General features: G+C 37.6%; 1 protein-coding gene across 10 annotated transcripts in view; it reads left to right on the plus strand.

Annotated features, from left to right (window-relative positions):
• Positions 1 to 18071, plus strand: part of CDC42BPA (CDC42 binding protein kinase alpha) — a 182675-nt gene that overhangs the window by 48800 nt on the left and 115804 nt on the right. For all 10 annotated transcript variants that reach the window (XM_039717040.1, XM_039717031.1, XM_039717033.1 and 7 more), the window contains exons 3-4: positions 9542 to 9633; positions 15877 to 15960. In XM_039717040.1, coding sequence (XP_039572974.1) covers positions 9542 to 9633; positions 15877 to 15960 — 176 coding nt within the window. The remainder of the gene's footprint in view (positions 1 to 9541; positions 9634 to 15876; positions 15961 to 18071) is intronic.

An 18071-nucleotide genomic window follows, 5' to 3' on the forward strand; every position in this document is an offset into this window, starting at 1 on the left:
ATTATTCTTTCCTGCAACCTTGGTGTTACAAAGAAGGTGTGGATCAAAGCAATCTCCTAACACCTGCATGTGTGCTTACAGACAAATGTGGTTTATATAGGAACTTCCTGCTTACAGAAAATGTTTATTATAGGTTGGTTACAGGTGTTGGGAAATGTATTTGTCTTCTTCAAAATGAAGATTCTCTTGAAAGTTTGATTTATGTTAATGGGGATGGTTTGCATTAGCAACAGGTTTTAGTGATTCAGCAGTGCTGAGGATCAAATTATTAAAATAGTCATGAGGTGAAATGGGGTCAAAATAAAAATATCTTAATCAGCATTATTTTACAGTGATCACTTAATCAGGAAGAAAGTGGAGATGATTGTAGTTGGGAAATAGAGTGCCGGATCTGGTGCACAGTTTGGTGCTTAAGCTTTATGATATGGTTTTTATTCTCAAGTGGGCCAAATCAAGTTTATTACAGGCAATTTACATCCTAATGGTACTGAGCTTTCAAATGATTAATTATTTTTTTATTTTATTTGCATTAGTTTTGAGGTAACTCTGGAAGAGTGCTGAAGTTCTAGAATCTTTGGAGACCTTTATGGAGTGTGGTTTCTTTAATAAAGGGCTGCTTGTTAATGTCATAACTCCCTGAAATATCACAAAACTAAGAACAGTTCTTGAAACATGACTTTATTTTGAATCATAGTCGTTTTATCCTTGTGTCAATGCAGAATAACCAGACAATAATGAACCTGTTCAATTGGATTACTCGGCTTGAAATACAAGGAGCAAGCAAATGAGTAAGTTTGCAGTCCTTACAGTACAAATAGTACAGGGTGATGGCATTTAAAATGGTGTGAGGTATGGGTGGAAGAGGAGCTTAAGCTGTCCAGGTGGAACAATTGCTGTTGACATAGGGAAGGTGTTTCTTCTTCTTTTGTGACTGGGAACTCGAGATTTCAATATAAAGCAGTTGTGGAGATGAACCTTATTTTAATCTGGGCAAAATTCCTTCTCACAACACCAAGTTCCTACTCAGTATAGTTTTTGCTATTTCCATTTGACATACATTATACTGAAGTTGGTCTTGCTTTCCTGAATTTTAACTGTATTTTAATATTTGAAATTCAGTTTAATGTCATGAATGCAGGATTCCATATAACATTTTCATTTCGAATATTGTCTGTAAGAGCCAAAATAGGAGTGTAATTGTGTGTACAAGTTCTCTAGCTCTGCTTGGGACTTTACAGCTGTATTGCAATGCAAATACAAACAAGTGTCAGTGAAACCTTCAGTAAATGAAGTGCTTTATGAACAGGTTTGTGCCATGCTCTTAAAGAATAAACAGGGTATCTTGGTACATGTTCATGTTCATCCTGTGGGCACCTGCCAGTGGTGTCCTGAGAGGAATTTGCCTGCTATTTTGGGTTGGGCTGCATTACTGTCCTCCTTCTGAGGCCCTTGCAGCTTGATGGGAAGTGTCTGCAGGGATGTGCAGAGAATTTGGGGGAGAAAAGTACCATAGTGGAGGAGTGGGAGACAGGACTCAAATAATTTGTATGCTGTGTGAGACTTGACAGGTGTGCATTTTGACAAGTTCTAAGTGTAAGTGTTGGCTAAGAATATATGGCTACACAAATGAGTCATTTTAGAGAAGGAAAGTTTGTGGAGAGTCTGCTCACTCCCCTTCTCACAAGAATTAGAGCATATCATTTAACTAATTAAAAAATATTAAAAGTGCTTTAAGTTTTACAGAGCTTTTACAGCTTTTTTTTCCTCCTCAAAAGCAAAAATTTAATTGCTTATGTAAGATGTAATGAAACTCTCAGTATCTGCAAAAGGATATTAAAATGCCTGACCTCAGTATATTTGCTTTATATAGATATTTCCTTTTAATTAAAATTCTGAGGTGAAAGGGAGGCAAGAGAAGGGAGTATAAGGCAGTATCCCTTAAAATCCTTCTTTCTGTAGCTTCAGAAATGGAGACTTCTGCAGAGCTGTGAAATACCTGGCAAGCTGAGCAGGGGACTCAATTGACTGAAGTTGCTGGCTTTCTTCTAGAAATAAAACATTTCTATGTTAGTACAGCATGCACCAGAATTTCCAGAGAGGGTTCATTTCTATATTTTAATTGAGAGGATTATTTCAATTATAAATCAAATATGTATCGAACAATTCTTTTATGAGGGGTGCAAAAACAGAAATGCAGAACAAAGGAAACGATGAAATTACTGATACCTCCACAACTGCTTTGAGAGAGGACATATTTCAGGCCTTAATTGTGGTTATTACAGTAGCTGATTTTCAGAGTAGAGTGCTGTTTGTTGACACATTCTTCCTCCCCTTTTCTTTTCTCTTTTTCCCCCCTCCCTCACTGAAGAGTGGTTGTATGCTCTGTTTATTGTGCTATGTTTGATTTTTCTTTCCTCTGATATTCATCAACACACAATGTTCCACAAACAGTTATTTTTCCAGAGTCTAGTCATACTAGAAGGTGTTATTTCTGCTTTACATAAGAAAAAGTAATGCTTTGAAGAACTAAGAATTCTCCTTAAAGTATCAATTTTTGATACCTGATATATTTTGATTTTTCAGATAATTTAGTAATTCTAAACACAGGTCTGATTTATTTTACTTACAGCTGAAACATTCAGCATTTTTTGGCAGTCAAATACCAGCATACTGAGTTATTTGTCAGTCATTGGGGAATGTGAAGTTTGAGCTTGACTGTTGGAAGTGTGATTTTAATTGACTTGTTTCCAGCTCGGGGGCAGCATGAGGGATGGAGTCAAAGCAGCATTCTGCTTTATAAAGTGTAAGGCCACCTTCTTCCTTCTCCTTTGTTTTAGCCTTTCAGGGTTTTTGAATGTCACAAAACTTTCTTCCTGTCTGCTCTTGATTTGCTTTCAGAGCATTTCCACCCTCTTTAATAGGTGGAACAGGAGTCTTGTAGCACAACCAGTTAAGTCTTGCTCTAGAATTCCAATCCACAGCAGGCTGAATTAAAGTTCAATATTTCACTTTGCTGCTAGTATAATAATATTTAAACATAGGGTGGTTTACTGAAATTCTTGGGATGAGAAAGAATGGTAATATAAAAAAAATAATGGCTATATCTTGATGTGGTATGGAAGTGTTGTCCAGATCTGCAGTGGGTGTTTTGTGAACACAGGGATTATTTTTCGTTTGAGTCTGGGGAAGGAAAAACCAGAACTACTCCAGTATGTTTGGGAAAGGTATTTTATTTTTCTCCCTGATTTTTCAGTTCCCGTTGAAGAATATTTTGTGGTAGCTGTAGCCAAAGTTGTCTGGATGGTCTCTACTTGACCTTGGTGCAAACAGAGTAGGATCCAGAATATTGTGTCTGTCTATACCATAGTACAGGAATTTGTGGACATGCTTCTCATTCCTGGAAAATGCCAGATTCTTAACTTGTACTTAGAGATGCTGGCACTTAACTGTTCATCAGGGAAAACATGTCAAAAATGTTCTGAGGGAGTGAAAACTGAATCTTAACTGTTAAAACTGAGAAGGGTATTTGTGGCTTTTATTTTTTACATTGTCTTGACTAATGCTCTGTGGTTCAGCTGCTATCACTGTTGACTCCAGTGTTTCACCCCGATTTCCTCCAGAGACTTGGCAGAAACTGCAGCAAAACCTTCTCGGCTATTCTGCCAACCTTAGGTGGGTGGAGAGGAAAGATTTCTTTTCCATCTCCTCTCAAATTATGCTTTAAGCAGCTCTGCCTTGCTGATTGTCAATTACTTCCCCTTTGTTTGGAGAAAGACTGTTTTTTTTGGGGGCGGTTTTCTCTCACACCTCTTCTCTAGAGTTTTTTGAAAGCTCCGGCTGTGGTCTGTCTTAAGTCAAAAATGCTATTTACACATTTCATAATCTCAGCTGATAGAAGCCAGTGGAAAATAAATACTTTAGGTTTGGATCAAGCCTATAAAGTAGAAATACTTGTGAAGTTCCTTTCAGGACTTGAGCCAAAATTTCAAAACTGCAGAGCACTTGTAAAAAACAGAGCTGTCAATATATTATTCTCTTTTGGGTTTGTGGTAAGTTTTTTGTTGGGGTGGTTGAGTTTAGGGGTTTTTTTTCCTCCCAAAGACAGCACTAAGAAGAAGTAGAGAGCCTTCTGGTATTCAGTTAAATGACAATCTCTTAGGTTATGTGTTTTTTCTCATTTGTGTGGGGAAGCTCTGTATGCATTTTAATAAATAATTGTAACTAGTGAAGCAAAGGGGTTTCTGTCTTGAAATGGCAAGTGACTGTGGTTGTTTTCTTTCCCAATCTGTTTCACTCAGAATTAACTTTCACTGTTGTTGTTGAAAATTCTGGTGGATCCAGTTTTAAATTTCTATACCTTTGGCATGACATGGCATTTTACATGGAACAGTGCAGTGGGCAGAAGGCTGGGTTTGCTGTGGGATGTCTGATCACTAAGGAAGTGTGTTTTGTAATTTGGGAAGTAAGATACGGGTATCTTACTGCAACCTGTCAGTCAAGGGTACAGTCTTCAGTCTTAGCAGAGTTAGCCAGCTTGTTTATCCAAAAGTAAATGTAGCATCAGCAAGACACCGAGAGGAATTCCTGAACACTGTGTTGTTATGTTTTCTATTTAAATCAGTTGTGGAGACATTCCAAATTGCTGCTCCAGGCCTGCTGCACTTTCCTTAGCAGTCAACATGATCTTCATCTCACTTGGCTTCAATTTCAGCCCATGCTTGCAGCACCCCTGGTTCCTTCCAGTGCTGTGCTGAGGAGGGGAAGGGGCACTGGCAGGTGAGGAAAAAGCAGGAACCCCCCAGCAGGTTAGCCTGGGAAAATCAGAATTCCAGGGCTAGCCCTGCCCAAGCTCTGCAGACAGAAACTTGGAGCTGGAGAGAGAGTGAGCAAGGCAGGAGCATGAGACTAACTTTGCTAATAAAACATCCAAAACAGCTGTTTTACTATTTTGATGTCATTTGGTATAATTTTAATACTAAACTGCATTGGGCTATCAACCATGTCACTGCCATTCCTGTGTCAACCTTTTGGAAGGTGTGGACTTCTATCTCCGAGAGTTTAAAAGATAACCCCCTTATTATTAAATAGACTGTAAGTAATGCTAATAACTGCTTCCCCACTGTAAATATGATAAACAGACTGTTGAAGCTCAGTGTCACTACTGCAGAGCCCTTTGTTTGGCCTCTCTTCTGCTGGATGGTTGTTGTAATTATAATAAAATCCTGCCTTTCCAGGGCCAGGGGGTAGAACATATGTTCCTTTGCATGCCTGGCTTGGCAACTAGACTCCTCCTGAGTGTTTTTCTATGTGTTTAACATGTTACTTCTGATGGAGTTCTGGTTAAATTTCAACCAGAAAAAAAAAATCTAAATTTCTAACACTTGTAGTATTCTCCTTTTACTGAATTTTATTGTTTGTATGCATTGTAGGCATAAATGAAATGAATGGCTAGAGCATGAAATGTGGGGAAAGACCCACAGAAACGTAAATAAATTGAAAGAATTGTCATGGCAGGATTACCTTGTTTGAAAATGCAGCTTAGCTTATTGCATCAGTACACTGGATGCCCTGAGGGTGAATTGGGAGATTGTTCTTCCTTGCCATGAGTAATTGATGGAATAAGTGCAAGGAGTCTTGCCAAGAGGGTGGTGGCACAGTTTTCCCAGGCAGGGTGAGATGGGAAGTACTGGCCAGGTGGAGTGGCCAAGTGTTTTCACAGAACAGATTTTATAGGTCAAGCCTTATCTCTCCATCTCCTCCACGGAGATTGATAACATGGAGTATTTTTCACAGCAGCCTCCTCCATGAGCATTGTGTGTGACTTGTCAATGTGTGGCCATAGAGAACACGCCGGAAAATTTTATATAATGAACTTCCAGTTCTTGTGAGTTGAAAACCAGCAGGAGGAGGCAGCAGCCAGGCTTCCCACACTTACCCCTTGTTTGGAGGAGGAAGAGTTCTCTTTGGCACAGCAAACTGCTGCTCCCTAATCTGTATCACACATGGCTAGTGACTTTGAAAAGGGATGTGTGTGTGGAAAAAATCATCTATGCCCCTGTGTATTTCTGTAGGCTGAGTGAAGCACCAAAGGAAATGCCCATACTGCCTCTCAAAAATCTGCAGAGAAAGTGTGTCACTCTCATATCAACCATGAAAGAAACCACAGCTCCTGTGGAAAAAGAGGGTGCTGTTTTGTGTTAACTTTGTGCTGATTCTGTTTAGGGAGACGGGGGTGTAAATGAGGGCTGTGTTCCTGCAAATCTGCTTTTCAGGGACCCCTTGGAGCACTCTGTTTGGGAAAGCATTCCCTGGCCTGACCATTTGCTCTCTCTATAAGGCTTGTAGGACGCTGCAAACTGGTTGCCAAAGGTCTGCCTGTTAACCTCTTAGTCTGGAAAGCTGCATGGGTGAAATGCTGTCTGAGGAGAGCCTTCCAAGACCCCAGGCCAGGCCAAGTTTTCTATACTTAACATTGCTGTTGCCACAAGAGCAGCAGATGTTTGCACAGTAGACAAACAACGTTGATGATAAAGCAAATTGACCTTTTTTGGAACAAGCTATTTGGAGCACATTCCTTGGGCAATTCTTTCTTTCTTTCTTTTTTTTTTTCTTTCCCCTTTTTTTTCCCCCCTTTTTTTTTTTTTTTTTTTTTCCTGGGGCTCTAAGCATCTTCCAAAAGCTGCTTGGCTCTACATTGACATCTCTGCTAGAGGTGATAAAGAAGTTACAGAGGAGGGAGGTTTTACAAACTTTTCCACTAATGCTGATACTACAAATCATTTAACCTACTCCAAACCTATTTTTGTCGTCTTTATTTGACTGAAGTAGTTATAGTGATGTTTATTTTTCCAGAATCCCTATGGGAACCCTGGAAAATTTCAGAACATAATAATTAAAGAATGACAGGCCTTTCCTTGCAATATAAAGTGAGGAAGAGCTTTGTGGTTTAAACAGCTATGCTGTTGCTTGTTAGCAAGAAATTTTGCCTTGTACTCTAGCCAGGCCTATAATGGTCAAAAAATGTTGCAGTTGAGAACTACATGTTTGTTTTCAATCTGTTGTTTTTCAAGTTAAAAGACTCTAATGGCTTGTTTTAATTTGTTTAGTAGTAGTAGTCAATAGTTTTAATATTTGTATTCAGTCACTTAGTGTAGCACAGTTCAGGCTGTCCAAGTTAAGGCAGTACATTTTCTTATCACTTCTTCTACTGCAATCACTTTCTTTTAAGGAATAAAAGATTCTTGAAAGTTTGGGGAATCTCTGTGAACTTGAGTGATATACTTGTGTTGAAATTGCATTTCAGCAGTATTTAAAATGTAATATTAAACCTATATTTTAATTTTCTAATTCAGTATTTTGAATAAAGTTATTATAAATGTAAAGCAAAAGTAGCACTACGGTGAAAATCTCAGTGTTATATGGCTGCACCTTTACTATTTGGACCTAATGCTGGGTTTTTTTAATTGTAAGCTGATGTTCCTCTAGTTGGAACAGATGTAATTCCTGGGAGAGGATTGATTCCTGCTATCTGAAAAACTTCAGAAAAAAGAGACCAGGTTCAGATTTTGGAACCACTGAGATTTTTAAAGGGTTTCATCTGTTGTACCACGAATGTTGGTAGAGCTGTGCTGTAAACATAAGTCCCTGCATTTTTGTGTCATTATTGTGCAGATGTGGTTTAGAAAGCTACTTTGACTAGGATGAAAACGTTTTGTGGGGGTTTTTAGGTATCAAAACTACAGGTAGCTTGTGTCTTGACTCAGTTTGTAAGGTTGCTTTGCTGAATAGAAGGTAGTATGCTTCTGGACAAGGATGCTGTAGTGCCTTGAAGGGCTGCATGATTACTATTAAGGTTCTGAATTGAATTACAGGGTTTTAATAGGATTATTTCATAACTTTAGCAAGAGAAACTTCTGAATTCTAGGAGAACCCAAACTTGGTTTCTTACATGTGTCTAGGTCTATTTAACTTGGTTCTTACTTAGGGTCATTTGCTTTTGGAGCTTTTGACAACATTTCCCCATTTCTGTTTACAAATGTTATTCTGAACAAATTATTCTGCAATACGATGCCTGACACAACTCTTCCCTGCAAATAAGGCTGCACTGATTCCATCAGCCTGTGTGGAGAGAGAAATGGACAGAGCTGGGCCTCTGTACCCTGAAAACATAAGCTTATAAGGTTTTTATGGGCCTTGTAAAATGGTGACTTTACAATGTGCCTTTTTGGGGTTTTGTGATTCAGCAATGTGATTGTCAGTGCTTTGTCTGTTACAAAAATACTGTCCCCTTTTCATAGATGTGAAACTGGGTGAAGTATCTCAAGTTGCTTGTTTGGGATCATTGAGCTAGACTGCCTTTGAGCCAGAAATTGAATTTGTTTTAGAGACCCATCCCAGTCCTGATTATACAACCTTCTTGTATGAACCATATTTGCTGAAGTATCTGGTTTAGTAATAGGATTTCATTTGTGTAAAGTATTAAATGTGCCTTTAGAACAATAATTTTATAAAGAACTCATTTTCCTGCTAAATTACTTCAAATTTTAATTTTTTTTTTACCAAGGTTTGTGCTATGTATGTTTTGCAGTAGAGTTATCAGTAACTTGGATGTTTTGCATGCATACAGAGAACATGTATTAATGAACCATGGCTGGTTAAATGTAATGCTAAATGGGGCTAAAAGAGAGGAATACTGCTCCTGAGACTGTTTTACTGCAAACACTGCTGGGGTTTTATCTGTCTGGAATACAATACATTATTTTGCTTGCTGCTTTCAAATATATTTTAAAAAATAGGGGAAAAGAAGAAGGAAATGAAGCTTAACTTGAAAATGCATTCAGTTTTTTCATTGAATGTGTTAATAATGTCTTGAGTGCAACTGTTCTTCCTTCCAAAACCAAGAACTGACTATTAAGTGTTCCCTTGAAGAAGTATTTTTCAAAAAATATTGCATAATACATTGTGTAGGCCAATATTGCCCTTCCACTTACCATTTACCACCATTTTAATTTCTCATTGAATACAGTATTGTGTGGCTGATTGGCAAGTAAATTAATAATTGTCCAAAGTGAACTCATTATATTAGGCTTTGCTTTGCAACCAGAGTTATATAGCACAGAGGCAGTGGATGTCTGTGAACTCAGAAGTCTGTGGAAAAATAAAGTCAGCTTGACTCCATATTTTAAATTAAAAGAAGGCAAAAGCAAGCTTACTTTGTAAGCCTTTTTCTCACAGCAGTTTTGACTTAGTTCTTATTTAATTTTTTCTAGCTTTAAACTTCATTATATTCCTTTAGAATAAACAGGTATATAAGCAAAATGATCCCTTGTTTTTAGGTTTCTGATTGCATCTATTTTGTGTTACTGTTACCTTGTTCTTTGATTCTTGCATGGGTTGTTTTTTGGGTTTTTTTTAATGATTCTCTTTTCCCTCTTTGTTTCAGCCAAACCTTTTACATCTAAAGTGAAACAGATGCGACTACATAAAGAAGATTTTGAGATTCTGAAGGTGATTGGTCTCTCTTTTTCCCTCTTTGTTTCAGCCAAACCTTTTACATCTAAAGTGAAACAGATGCGACTACATAAAGAAGATTTTGAGATTCTGAAGGTGATTGGTCGAGGAGCCTTTGGGGAGGTATGTGTGAGAAGGAGGGTTTGGATAATTGTCTTGTAAACCTGTAGCACTGAGGAGAAGAGACAGTTCAGAACAATACACTGATACACAGGTTTTTACATTATTTAGCCATAATGGATATAATAGACCCACCTAATGTTTGATAGAAGTACATCTTGTTGTAAACATTCTTTGACAGCTCAAACCTGTAGCACTGAGGAGAGACAGTTCATAACAATACACTGATGTACAGGTTTTTGCATTATTTAGTCATAACGGATATTATAGATGCTCCTAATGTTTGATAGAAGTACATCTTGTTGTAAACATTCTTTGACAGCTCTTTTTAAGTATTGTGAATTTTGAGAGCAGGCAGGCTCACATGGATTGAGAGACCATGTTTCAATAGTCTGAGGATAAATCATTTGCTTGACTAATTCTTTCCAGTCAGGAGGTGGAGATCAGTGTATAACTGATGGTATAGAAGTCTAATAATTGCTAATTTTCCTGATAACTGTATATCCTGAAAGTAGTTTTCAGCAGCTTAAATAGCCAAATATTGACACTGACATTCCAACAACATAGAGAAATTTCTCTTTTCCTGTCATTTAGTTTCCTATTTTAATGAACTTTTGAATATTTTTCCTGTATTTCTTTTAAGGATTTCAGCAGATGTTATTTTCCTTTTCAGTTGTCACCTACTGCTGTCAAACCATACAATTTTTTGCTGCTTCTGATTAATCTATCTCTTACTTGAAGTTGCCAGACAAGTCTGTTGATCACTAGGTCGAGGAAACTTTAAAATGTTAGCTTTCTGACCTGTTTTTTCTTAATTCTTTTGGGTGCATGAGCTTTGTTTTTCCTGCAGTACACTGTAGGAAGGGCAATCTAATGTACAGCAGTGCCTTGTGTTTTTCATAGCCAAATATACTGCAATGTAGTGTGCAAAGCTTCTGCAGGAGGTACCCCATACTGCCTGAAAATACACGTGAACTTAAACCCAAAGAATAAGAAAAAGATGTTCTGATCAAAGTGTTGATTGCCTTTGGAAATGGAAGTTCTCTGTGGTAGGAGAGGATTTCTGGAGGCTCTGGCATGTGACAGGGAAGAGGTGTTCTCAGGTTCACTTACATGTTTGCATCTTGAGTGAAAATCAGTCTTTGCTGGTCTGTGATTGTGGAAGAGCAGACTCCTGTAGACAGCATGTTGGGAAGAGAAATTTTTACTGTAGTGTGTGCCACTATGTACTCTGATCCCTGTGTGCAAATATAATCATTGGGCAGCTGTAAAATTGACAAAAAAGGTAGTATTTATTTAGCTGCTTTATCACTCTTGGTTTTGGTCCATCTGGAGTGAAGCTTCTTTATAAAGGAGACTGAAGGCTGAAGTTACTCATGGATAATTTATCTTTAGTCTAAACCTCTGCCGCAGAGAATGTTGCAATCTCCATTTTGATGTAAACACTTCTGCTTAAAAGATTAGCCTTGGTCAGTGCTACCATAGGAGTTGCAGCTGAGTTACAGATTGTGTTAAATATAAGAAAAATCGCTGATCTTGGTGCCCTCTTGTCAGAAGGATCATCCATGAAACCTGTTTTTAAGAGAAGTCGTTTTTGTCTGCTAAATCAGCATCAAACTCCACAGCAGCTGAACCGCAACGAAACCGTGGTTCTTTCTCAGGAAGTTCTTTGTGGTGAATCATCCCATGAACAGTGAGAATGTAACTTTCCCCATCCTCTTCTGGGGACAGTCTGTGGGATTGGTTAGTTCTTCTCTTCTAGGAACAGTGTTACTTTCTAATTCCTTATCTGAGTAAGGTAGCATGACTCTATTAATTGTCAAAATCTTCGGTAAGAGAAAAAATGAGCTTTTACAGTGAAGATGTTTGGTTTTTTATATTCTTAAAGTAGGACTTAATAAATATTTGGAAGGATATGTGTCTTGCTGCTTTAGTAAAGACAAGTTCTACACAGACGTTTGTCTAAGAAAATAAGTTCTATATGAAATTGCTAATTTTTCTGTAAAATAACCAGTAAATATCTAAATAAAATTGAAAAAAGTACCACTAAATTTTACTGCTACTTAAACCACAAAAAAACTATATTAATATGAAATTGCACAATACTTGTATTTATTGAGACAGATTAAGAAATCTGAAAGAATGTATTTTCTTTCCAGAAAACTATAAATGAGACCAAGGTTGCTCTAGGTTACTGGGAGGGGTAATTTTTGTCTCCTGAATCAACATAATTCTGAAATTCTGTAGACTACAAAGTTAGTGCGAGTTTTCTTTGGCACAGTCTGAGACTTGTTCTTATTTTGATTTTACGCTACTCAATTTCTTCAATTTGCATAGTCAAGAAATATTTCCCTTTTTGTTTTTACAAGTTTAATGCAGACAAAAAGTAGTTTAAACTAGTTATTGCTTATAACTGTAAGAGTTCATTGTTCCTAGTTTTTGTTTTTCTCCTTACCCTTTTTTCTGCCTTCTGAAAAGGCTTCCTTTTAGTCAAATTATTCACATGCTCCTTCCCTCTGCATGCATGCATTTACTTATTTACAATTATATGTAAGAGAGCTGTCTTTAGAAAACACAGATGTTTTGCTTGGGGGAGGAGCAGGATTATCATGGTAAAATTAATAATGTGGGCTTCAAGCAATTCATTGTGCTGGCTCTGAGCAGCAGGGTTTGAAAAACCTAACTCAAAACAAAAAGACTTTAAACTTGGGAGCTGAAAAATGCTGCTAGGAAAGGTGAAGCAACTGGACAACAGCTCTTAGTGGTGTCCCTCCGCAGTATAAAAGTGCAGCTTAGTGAATCTAATACCAAAATTTTCAGTTCATTCTGTTACAGCTTTGAAAAAAAAAATCACTGCATGCTTATGCTAGCAAATATTAGGTTGTTATGTTGTTGATATTTTGACGATGATGAATTTTGTTGCTTGAGAATGAGCTAGTTACTCCTAATTTTTGTCATACAATTACAAATAGTAACATTCTTTCTTGTCTGCTTTTTCTTACTGGACAGGAAAACCAATGCTGAATCTTCTTGTCTAATTTTATTGTTTTTCTTTTTCTTTCAACTTTAACATCTTCTATTTTTTTCTGTATAAGGCTATTGCTTTTTAAGCAAAGGGAAAGTGCAGACAAATATCATAGAGACAAATAGCCAAGCTTGGGGCAGAAGGTGTCTGACAGCATGCCAAACTAGACTGCTGTTTGTGGGAAATATGGAAAATGGTTGGAAGACAAGGGAAAAAACTTCATATCTGGCTAAACCCAAGATGTTTACATCAGCACATACCAATCTTTTTTCTTTTTTTCTTTTTTTGGGCTGCTCACAGGGAAATAAAATTTATAAAAAACCCCAACCTTTAAAAAGTCTAATTTTAAGAAGTTCCTGTAGCAAGACACTTCAGGATCACTAGGACAGGAATGATTACTCTTTCTTCAGTCTTGACAGCTTCACTAGGGAAGGGAAAAGATCAAAACAAAACTCTGTCTGTATTTGTGCCTTTGTGTAGGTAGTAAATGCTCTGTGTATATGTAAACACTGCCTAGATTTGTAATCATGATTCAGATTTTTTTTTAAAATTACAATTAGAAACTACATCAGTCTGCTCAATGCTGAAGTGTCAGGTTTTGCTTTCACAGTCTTGGAATAAGCATTTTAGAATTTACTTTCATAAAGCACTGAGACACCCCCAAAAACATGCTGTGATTGCAGAAAGATGGTGATGATGTCTGTGATCTTTTGTGTGTGGTGGTTATTGATATGGAATAACATTAATGGCTTTCACAGACTAAAAGCTTCAGACTGATTGTAAACACAGCTGGTAAACACGAGGCTGTTTTGGTTCTTCAGTCGCTCCTCAATGCTGTTACACATTTGCAGAAGGTACCAAGCCCTTGTTCCTGCCACAGAGGGCCTGTGTTCCAAATCTTCACCAAAGGCAGTGCTGTAGCTCCTGCAGTTGTGTCCAAGTGCTTGCTGAATAGGAGACTGGAAATTTAGGCAGCTGTGCAGTGTTACTGTGTGTCTTTGAATAACCAAGTCCTTTGCAGAATAACACAGCCTTGCACTGAGCATGCCACAGGCAAGAAATGAAATCCTGAAATTGGCCTTGAAATGCTTTTATTGTCTTATGCCTCTGGCTGCTTCAACTCCAGTGGTTAATGGTGAGGAAAAACTTATTTCCCATGCTGGGCAGCAGGAGCTACTCAGCTTTAGTAACAGCAGCCTTTTAATTTTTCCCAGCAAGAGTCCCAAAATACTTAAAGGTCTTTGGGGCACAACTACATTGTAGCTTCATACCACAGGCTGCATGGCCAAGGGTGCCCCTGTCATCCAAGTTATGTAGGATACAGTTTGGATACTGATTAGGTGCAGTGTTGAGGCTTTGTCCTCCTGCCACTTCTCATTAGAAATTGATACATGTAATGGCTTACCAGAGCTTCTAAGATTTAGATAGTATGGCAAAAGGATAATCAAGATCAAATCCACACTCTGGGCTGTGTATCACTGCCAAAGGCTCATCTTTCCCTCAAAAAAAAAATTGTGATTCTCAGTCATGGGTTACCATGCACAGCACAGCAAACATTCTCTATGAATTAAAGTTATTGTATTATAGGCTAAAGTAATAATCCATTTTTGTGTTTCAAATCTGAAAGCTCCTTGATGGATTCTGAATGTGAACTTGAACCTCATGTGGCGTAACCTTTAAAAATTTCAGTCCATAAAGTAGTTTAAACAAATAAATGTAATACCTTTCTGTCTTATATCCTCTTTTTATCTCCCTGCCACTGCCTCCCCCTGCAACCCCAGAAGGCAGCAGTGTCAAGAGCAGGGCTGATAATGTACATATGGGAAGTGACAGCTGCTTGGTCTGTGAATCTACAGCTAGGCAAGAGCTACACTGTGAGATACACATTGGTTTAGACATCAGAGTATTGCAATCCTTCAACCTGTGCTTTTGCCTCGTTTGTGAAGCTGTTGCAGCTGATGACACATTTGAAGATGGTTCAAAGAGGTTGGCATGGCACTTCCTTCAAGCTGTCTGATCCTGTATTTTCTTTTCTGTTGTCACTGTCTTCACACATTGCTGGTTTACTGATTATGGAAGAGGTGAAAGGAATGTAGGATTCAACCTTCATTTGTTTTTGTCACTGGCCTGCAGGATAAGATGATAATAATCTGTGTGACAGCACGTTGGTTTGTAACCAGATGCACACAGAAATAAACTTTTGTCTGGCTTAGTCTTAAGATTCCTTTGGAAGGGAAGAGGCAGAACAGGATACTTGGAGAGTGGTTGTTAAAATGTGGTGATTGTTGAACTTTTCAGTAGTTGGGATGACAATGCTGGTGTAGTTCTGATCAGCAGGTTTGAGTTTGTGGCACGTTCATACCCATTTTGGTTAAGACACTGAGCTTGCCATACCCAGGGAAGCCTGAACTGTGAAAACAAGTTTGTGTAAACTTCTTCCCTCCCTCTTTCCTAAAAATACTCTATGTTAGCTTATATTATAGCTAAACAAAACTAATATTCTCAGAAAAGGATGGTGTCAGTGAACTTCGTTAATTTATTATTACAGAGGCCTATGGCATCTAATGTTTCAAAAGCTATGAGAAGAGGATGAGCAGCTGGGCTGGCTTGTTTTGTTAAGTTTTACTTCTCTAGAAATTGTGCATTTTACTGTTTCCCTGTTGCTTACAACAGATATCATAAAGAGCTCATTGAACTTCAGGTGGAAAAATGTGAAGTCATACTATCTTGGAAGAAAATCTAGTGCATTATTTGAAACGAGAGTGGAAGTTGCTTTATGGCAAATCTACAGTTTTGTTTGTTTTTAAAACCAAAACCACATTGTTTATCTTGATTTAGAAGCTGCTGTGCTGTTACCTTTTTGTTGAGGGCTCTAAAGTTTAAATTACTGTGTAGCACTTAAGGATAAAGCACAGAGCCAGAGAGCTTCATGTCAGTATGATGCAGCAAGAAGTGTGATGCTAAGAAATGCCAGTTTTCATTGACAGTCACCTAGAAAAAAATTATACATGGGGAAAGTGTGATACATAAGGAAAGCTTGCAATAAACTTGTATTTTCCTGTACTATTGAGGTGTTTGTCTTGATGGTGTGGTATTTTATGCATAGTAAAAATGTGTCCAGAACACTTAAAAAAACCTCCAAAAGGGCAAGGTTACATAAAAATGAAAACAATATCTATTTTCTTGTTGTAATTAATTTGTTTTTCATTTCTCTTTTCCAGGTTGCAGTAGTAAAACTGAAAAATGCAGATAAAGTTTTTGCCATGAAGATACTTAATAAATGGGAGATGCTGAAGAGAGCTGAAGTAAGATTGCAGTAGTGTTTTCCATGATTGTGTCCCCTCTTACTTTGCTGACTTGTCATTTCTCTGTGCACAAGTCTCCATGTTTATTAGAGGGATGGAGGAAGTGCTTCACTATTTACTGGCAGTATAAAAATTAATATTGAATAAGCTCAAAGCAATTCATCAGAAGGGTTTAAATGTCCTGGAATCTTGACTTCTTTGGGGCTGAATGTTTTTGACGTTAGGCCTTTTCTATAATTGTCCAAAAATTATCAACTGCCCAAGTGATCTTTTAATGCATTTGTTCAGTTGGGAATGTAGTCTTGAGCAAGTATTTTCCATGGTGGAAGATAGTTACTGAGCTATAAGAAGGTAATTGCTGAGCCATAGCTCATCAAGCCTATTAGTTTCTCAGTAGTTAGAACTTAGTAAAGGCCCAATGAGTGGACTGAAAAATCAGAAAGATAAAAGTTTCAAATTAATTAGAGTGCGTGTTTTCTAAAAATGGTCATCTGCAAAAATATGTGATAAAAAGTTCCTCATTATAGCTGGAATCCATTCTGTGTCTGAAGAAGGTGGAACAGCTCCTTCACCAGCCTTGCTTTTGCCTTAGCTGTCTACTTTGTTTATACAACTCTGCTCTTCACAAAGTCCTTGGTGTATTTCCCTTGGATTCCTTTGAAAGGAAGCTTATAAAATGCAGCCTGCACCTGAATACTTGTGTGTTAATTTTAGATGGAACATGTATCTTACTCTCTGATTTGCTTTGAAATTCTTCATCTATGCATACTAAAAATTCACTCATACAGTTTTTATTTGAGACCTCAACTTTGCTGCTCTCAAGCTGCCTTTTGCTGTTCAACTGCTTCCAAGTTTATTCTGATTTCCACATTTATGTTTTAATTACATCTTGGTAGGAAGTGAGATCAATGGGAAACCATCACACTCTTAAAAAAATGTATTCAGACAAATTAAAGCCAATTTCTGATGTGTGCACATCCTGTCTCTTTTAATGAAAATGTTATCACATCAAGAAATATAAATGGTTTGCAGATTGTGGTTAGATGTGCACAATGTGTTTCCTTTTTATCCAGAAATTATTCAGATACTGAGCAATCTGGCAGTAGCCTTGATACAAAGAGGCATTTCTCTCCAAGACAAATGTCATTACTGTAAGTTTTATTATTTCACTGAAAAAGAAAAGACCTGGAATAAAGCTCCACTCTGTTTTTAAATGTACCCTTTTAAAGTGAGTCTGAAAACTGTTTCTTTTCATTAGCATACAGTTATAAATAGGTTTCAAAAATTTTTTTATGCAAGGTATTAAAAATACTCTTCCCATGGGTCCAGCTGAATTTCTGAAAATCTGAACCATTAGCCTAAAAAGAACTACAGCAATGTTTTTCCATGTATTTGTAACCCATGGTTATATAGTGGAAAGAGAACCATCTGGAGTGAAATTGCATTATAAAGCATGACCTTTAGCAACTGTAACCTGTCATTTTTAAACATTCATGAATACTGTTCCTACTGCTGATGGGGAAAATTACCCATTTTGGCTCTGTTAGCAGTGTGCTGCACTAACACTGAGATGCACAGGAAAATCATGCAGTCCAAAACCACAAGCATATAGATAGATCTATATTCTTATATATATATTAATATTCTATATATTAATGGACATATGTGTCAACAGTGTGGGGAGTGGGAGTCAATTGTAAAAGCAGAAAGGGAGTATGTACTCAAAAGAGACTTGAGAATGCCAGAGTAAGGTTGAGGACTGCAAGCTCTGAGTGCAAAAACTTTGTTACTGTAAAATTACCCAGGTTGCAAAGTCTTTTAAAATTACCCAGGTTGCAATGTTATTTTTTGTATAATAGCAGAGGATAAATTTTCCAAATACTTGCCACTGTTGAGATGGGCTGTAGAGCTGGGAATGTTACTGATACAAGGAGTACCTGGAAGTGTGTGACATCTTGCTGTTACACTCCCAGACCTGCTACCCTGAGCGTTGACAGTCACTTAGAGTTACACGTGTGCCATGCTGGTGCCAGATGAGGCTCAGGAGAGAGCAGGACAAATATCAGGCAGCATGGAAGCAGTCAGCATCCCCAGGAGGTGCTGACTCTGAG

The sequence above is a fragment of the Passer montanus genome, unplaced genomic scaffold (assembly GCF_014805655.1).
Source record: "Passer montanus isolate IOZ18808 unplaced genomic scaffold, ASM1480565v1 scaffold37, whole genome shotgun sequence".
NCBI classification, from domain to species: domain Eukaryota; kingdom Metazoa; phylum Chordata; class Aves; order Passeriformes; family Passeridae; genus Passer; species Passer montanus.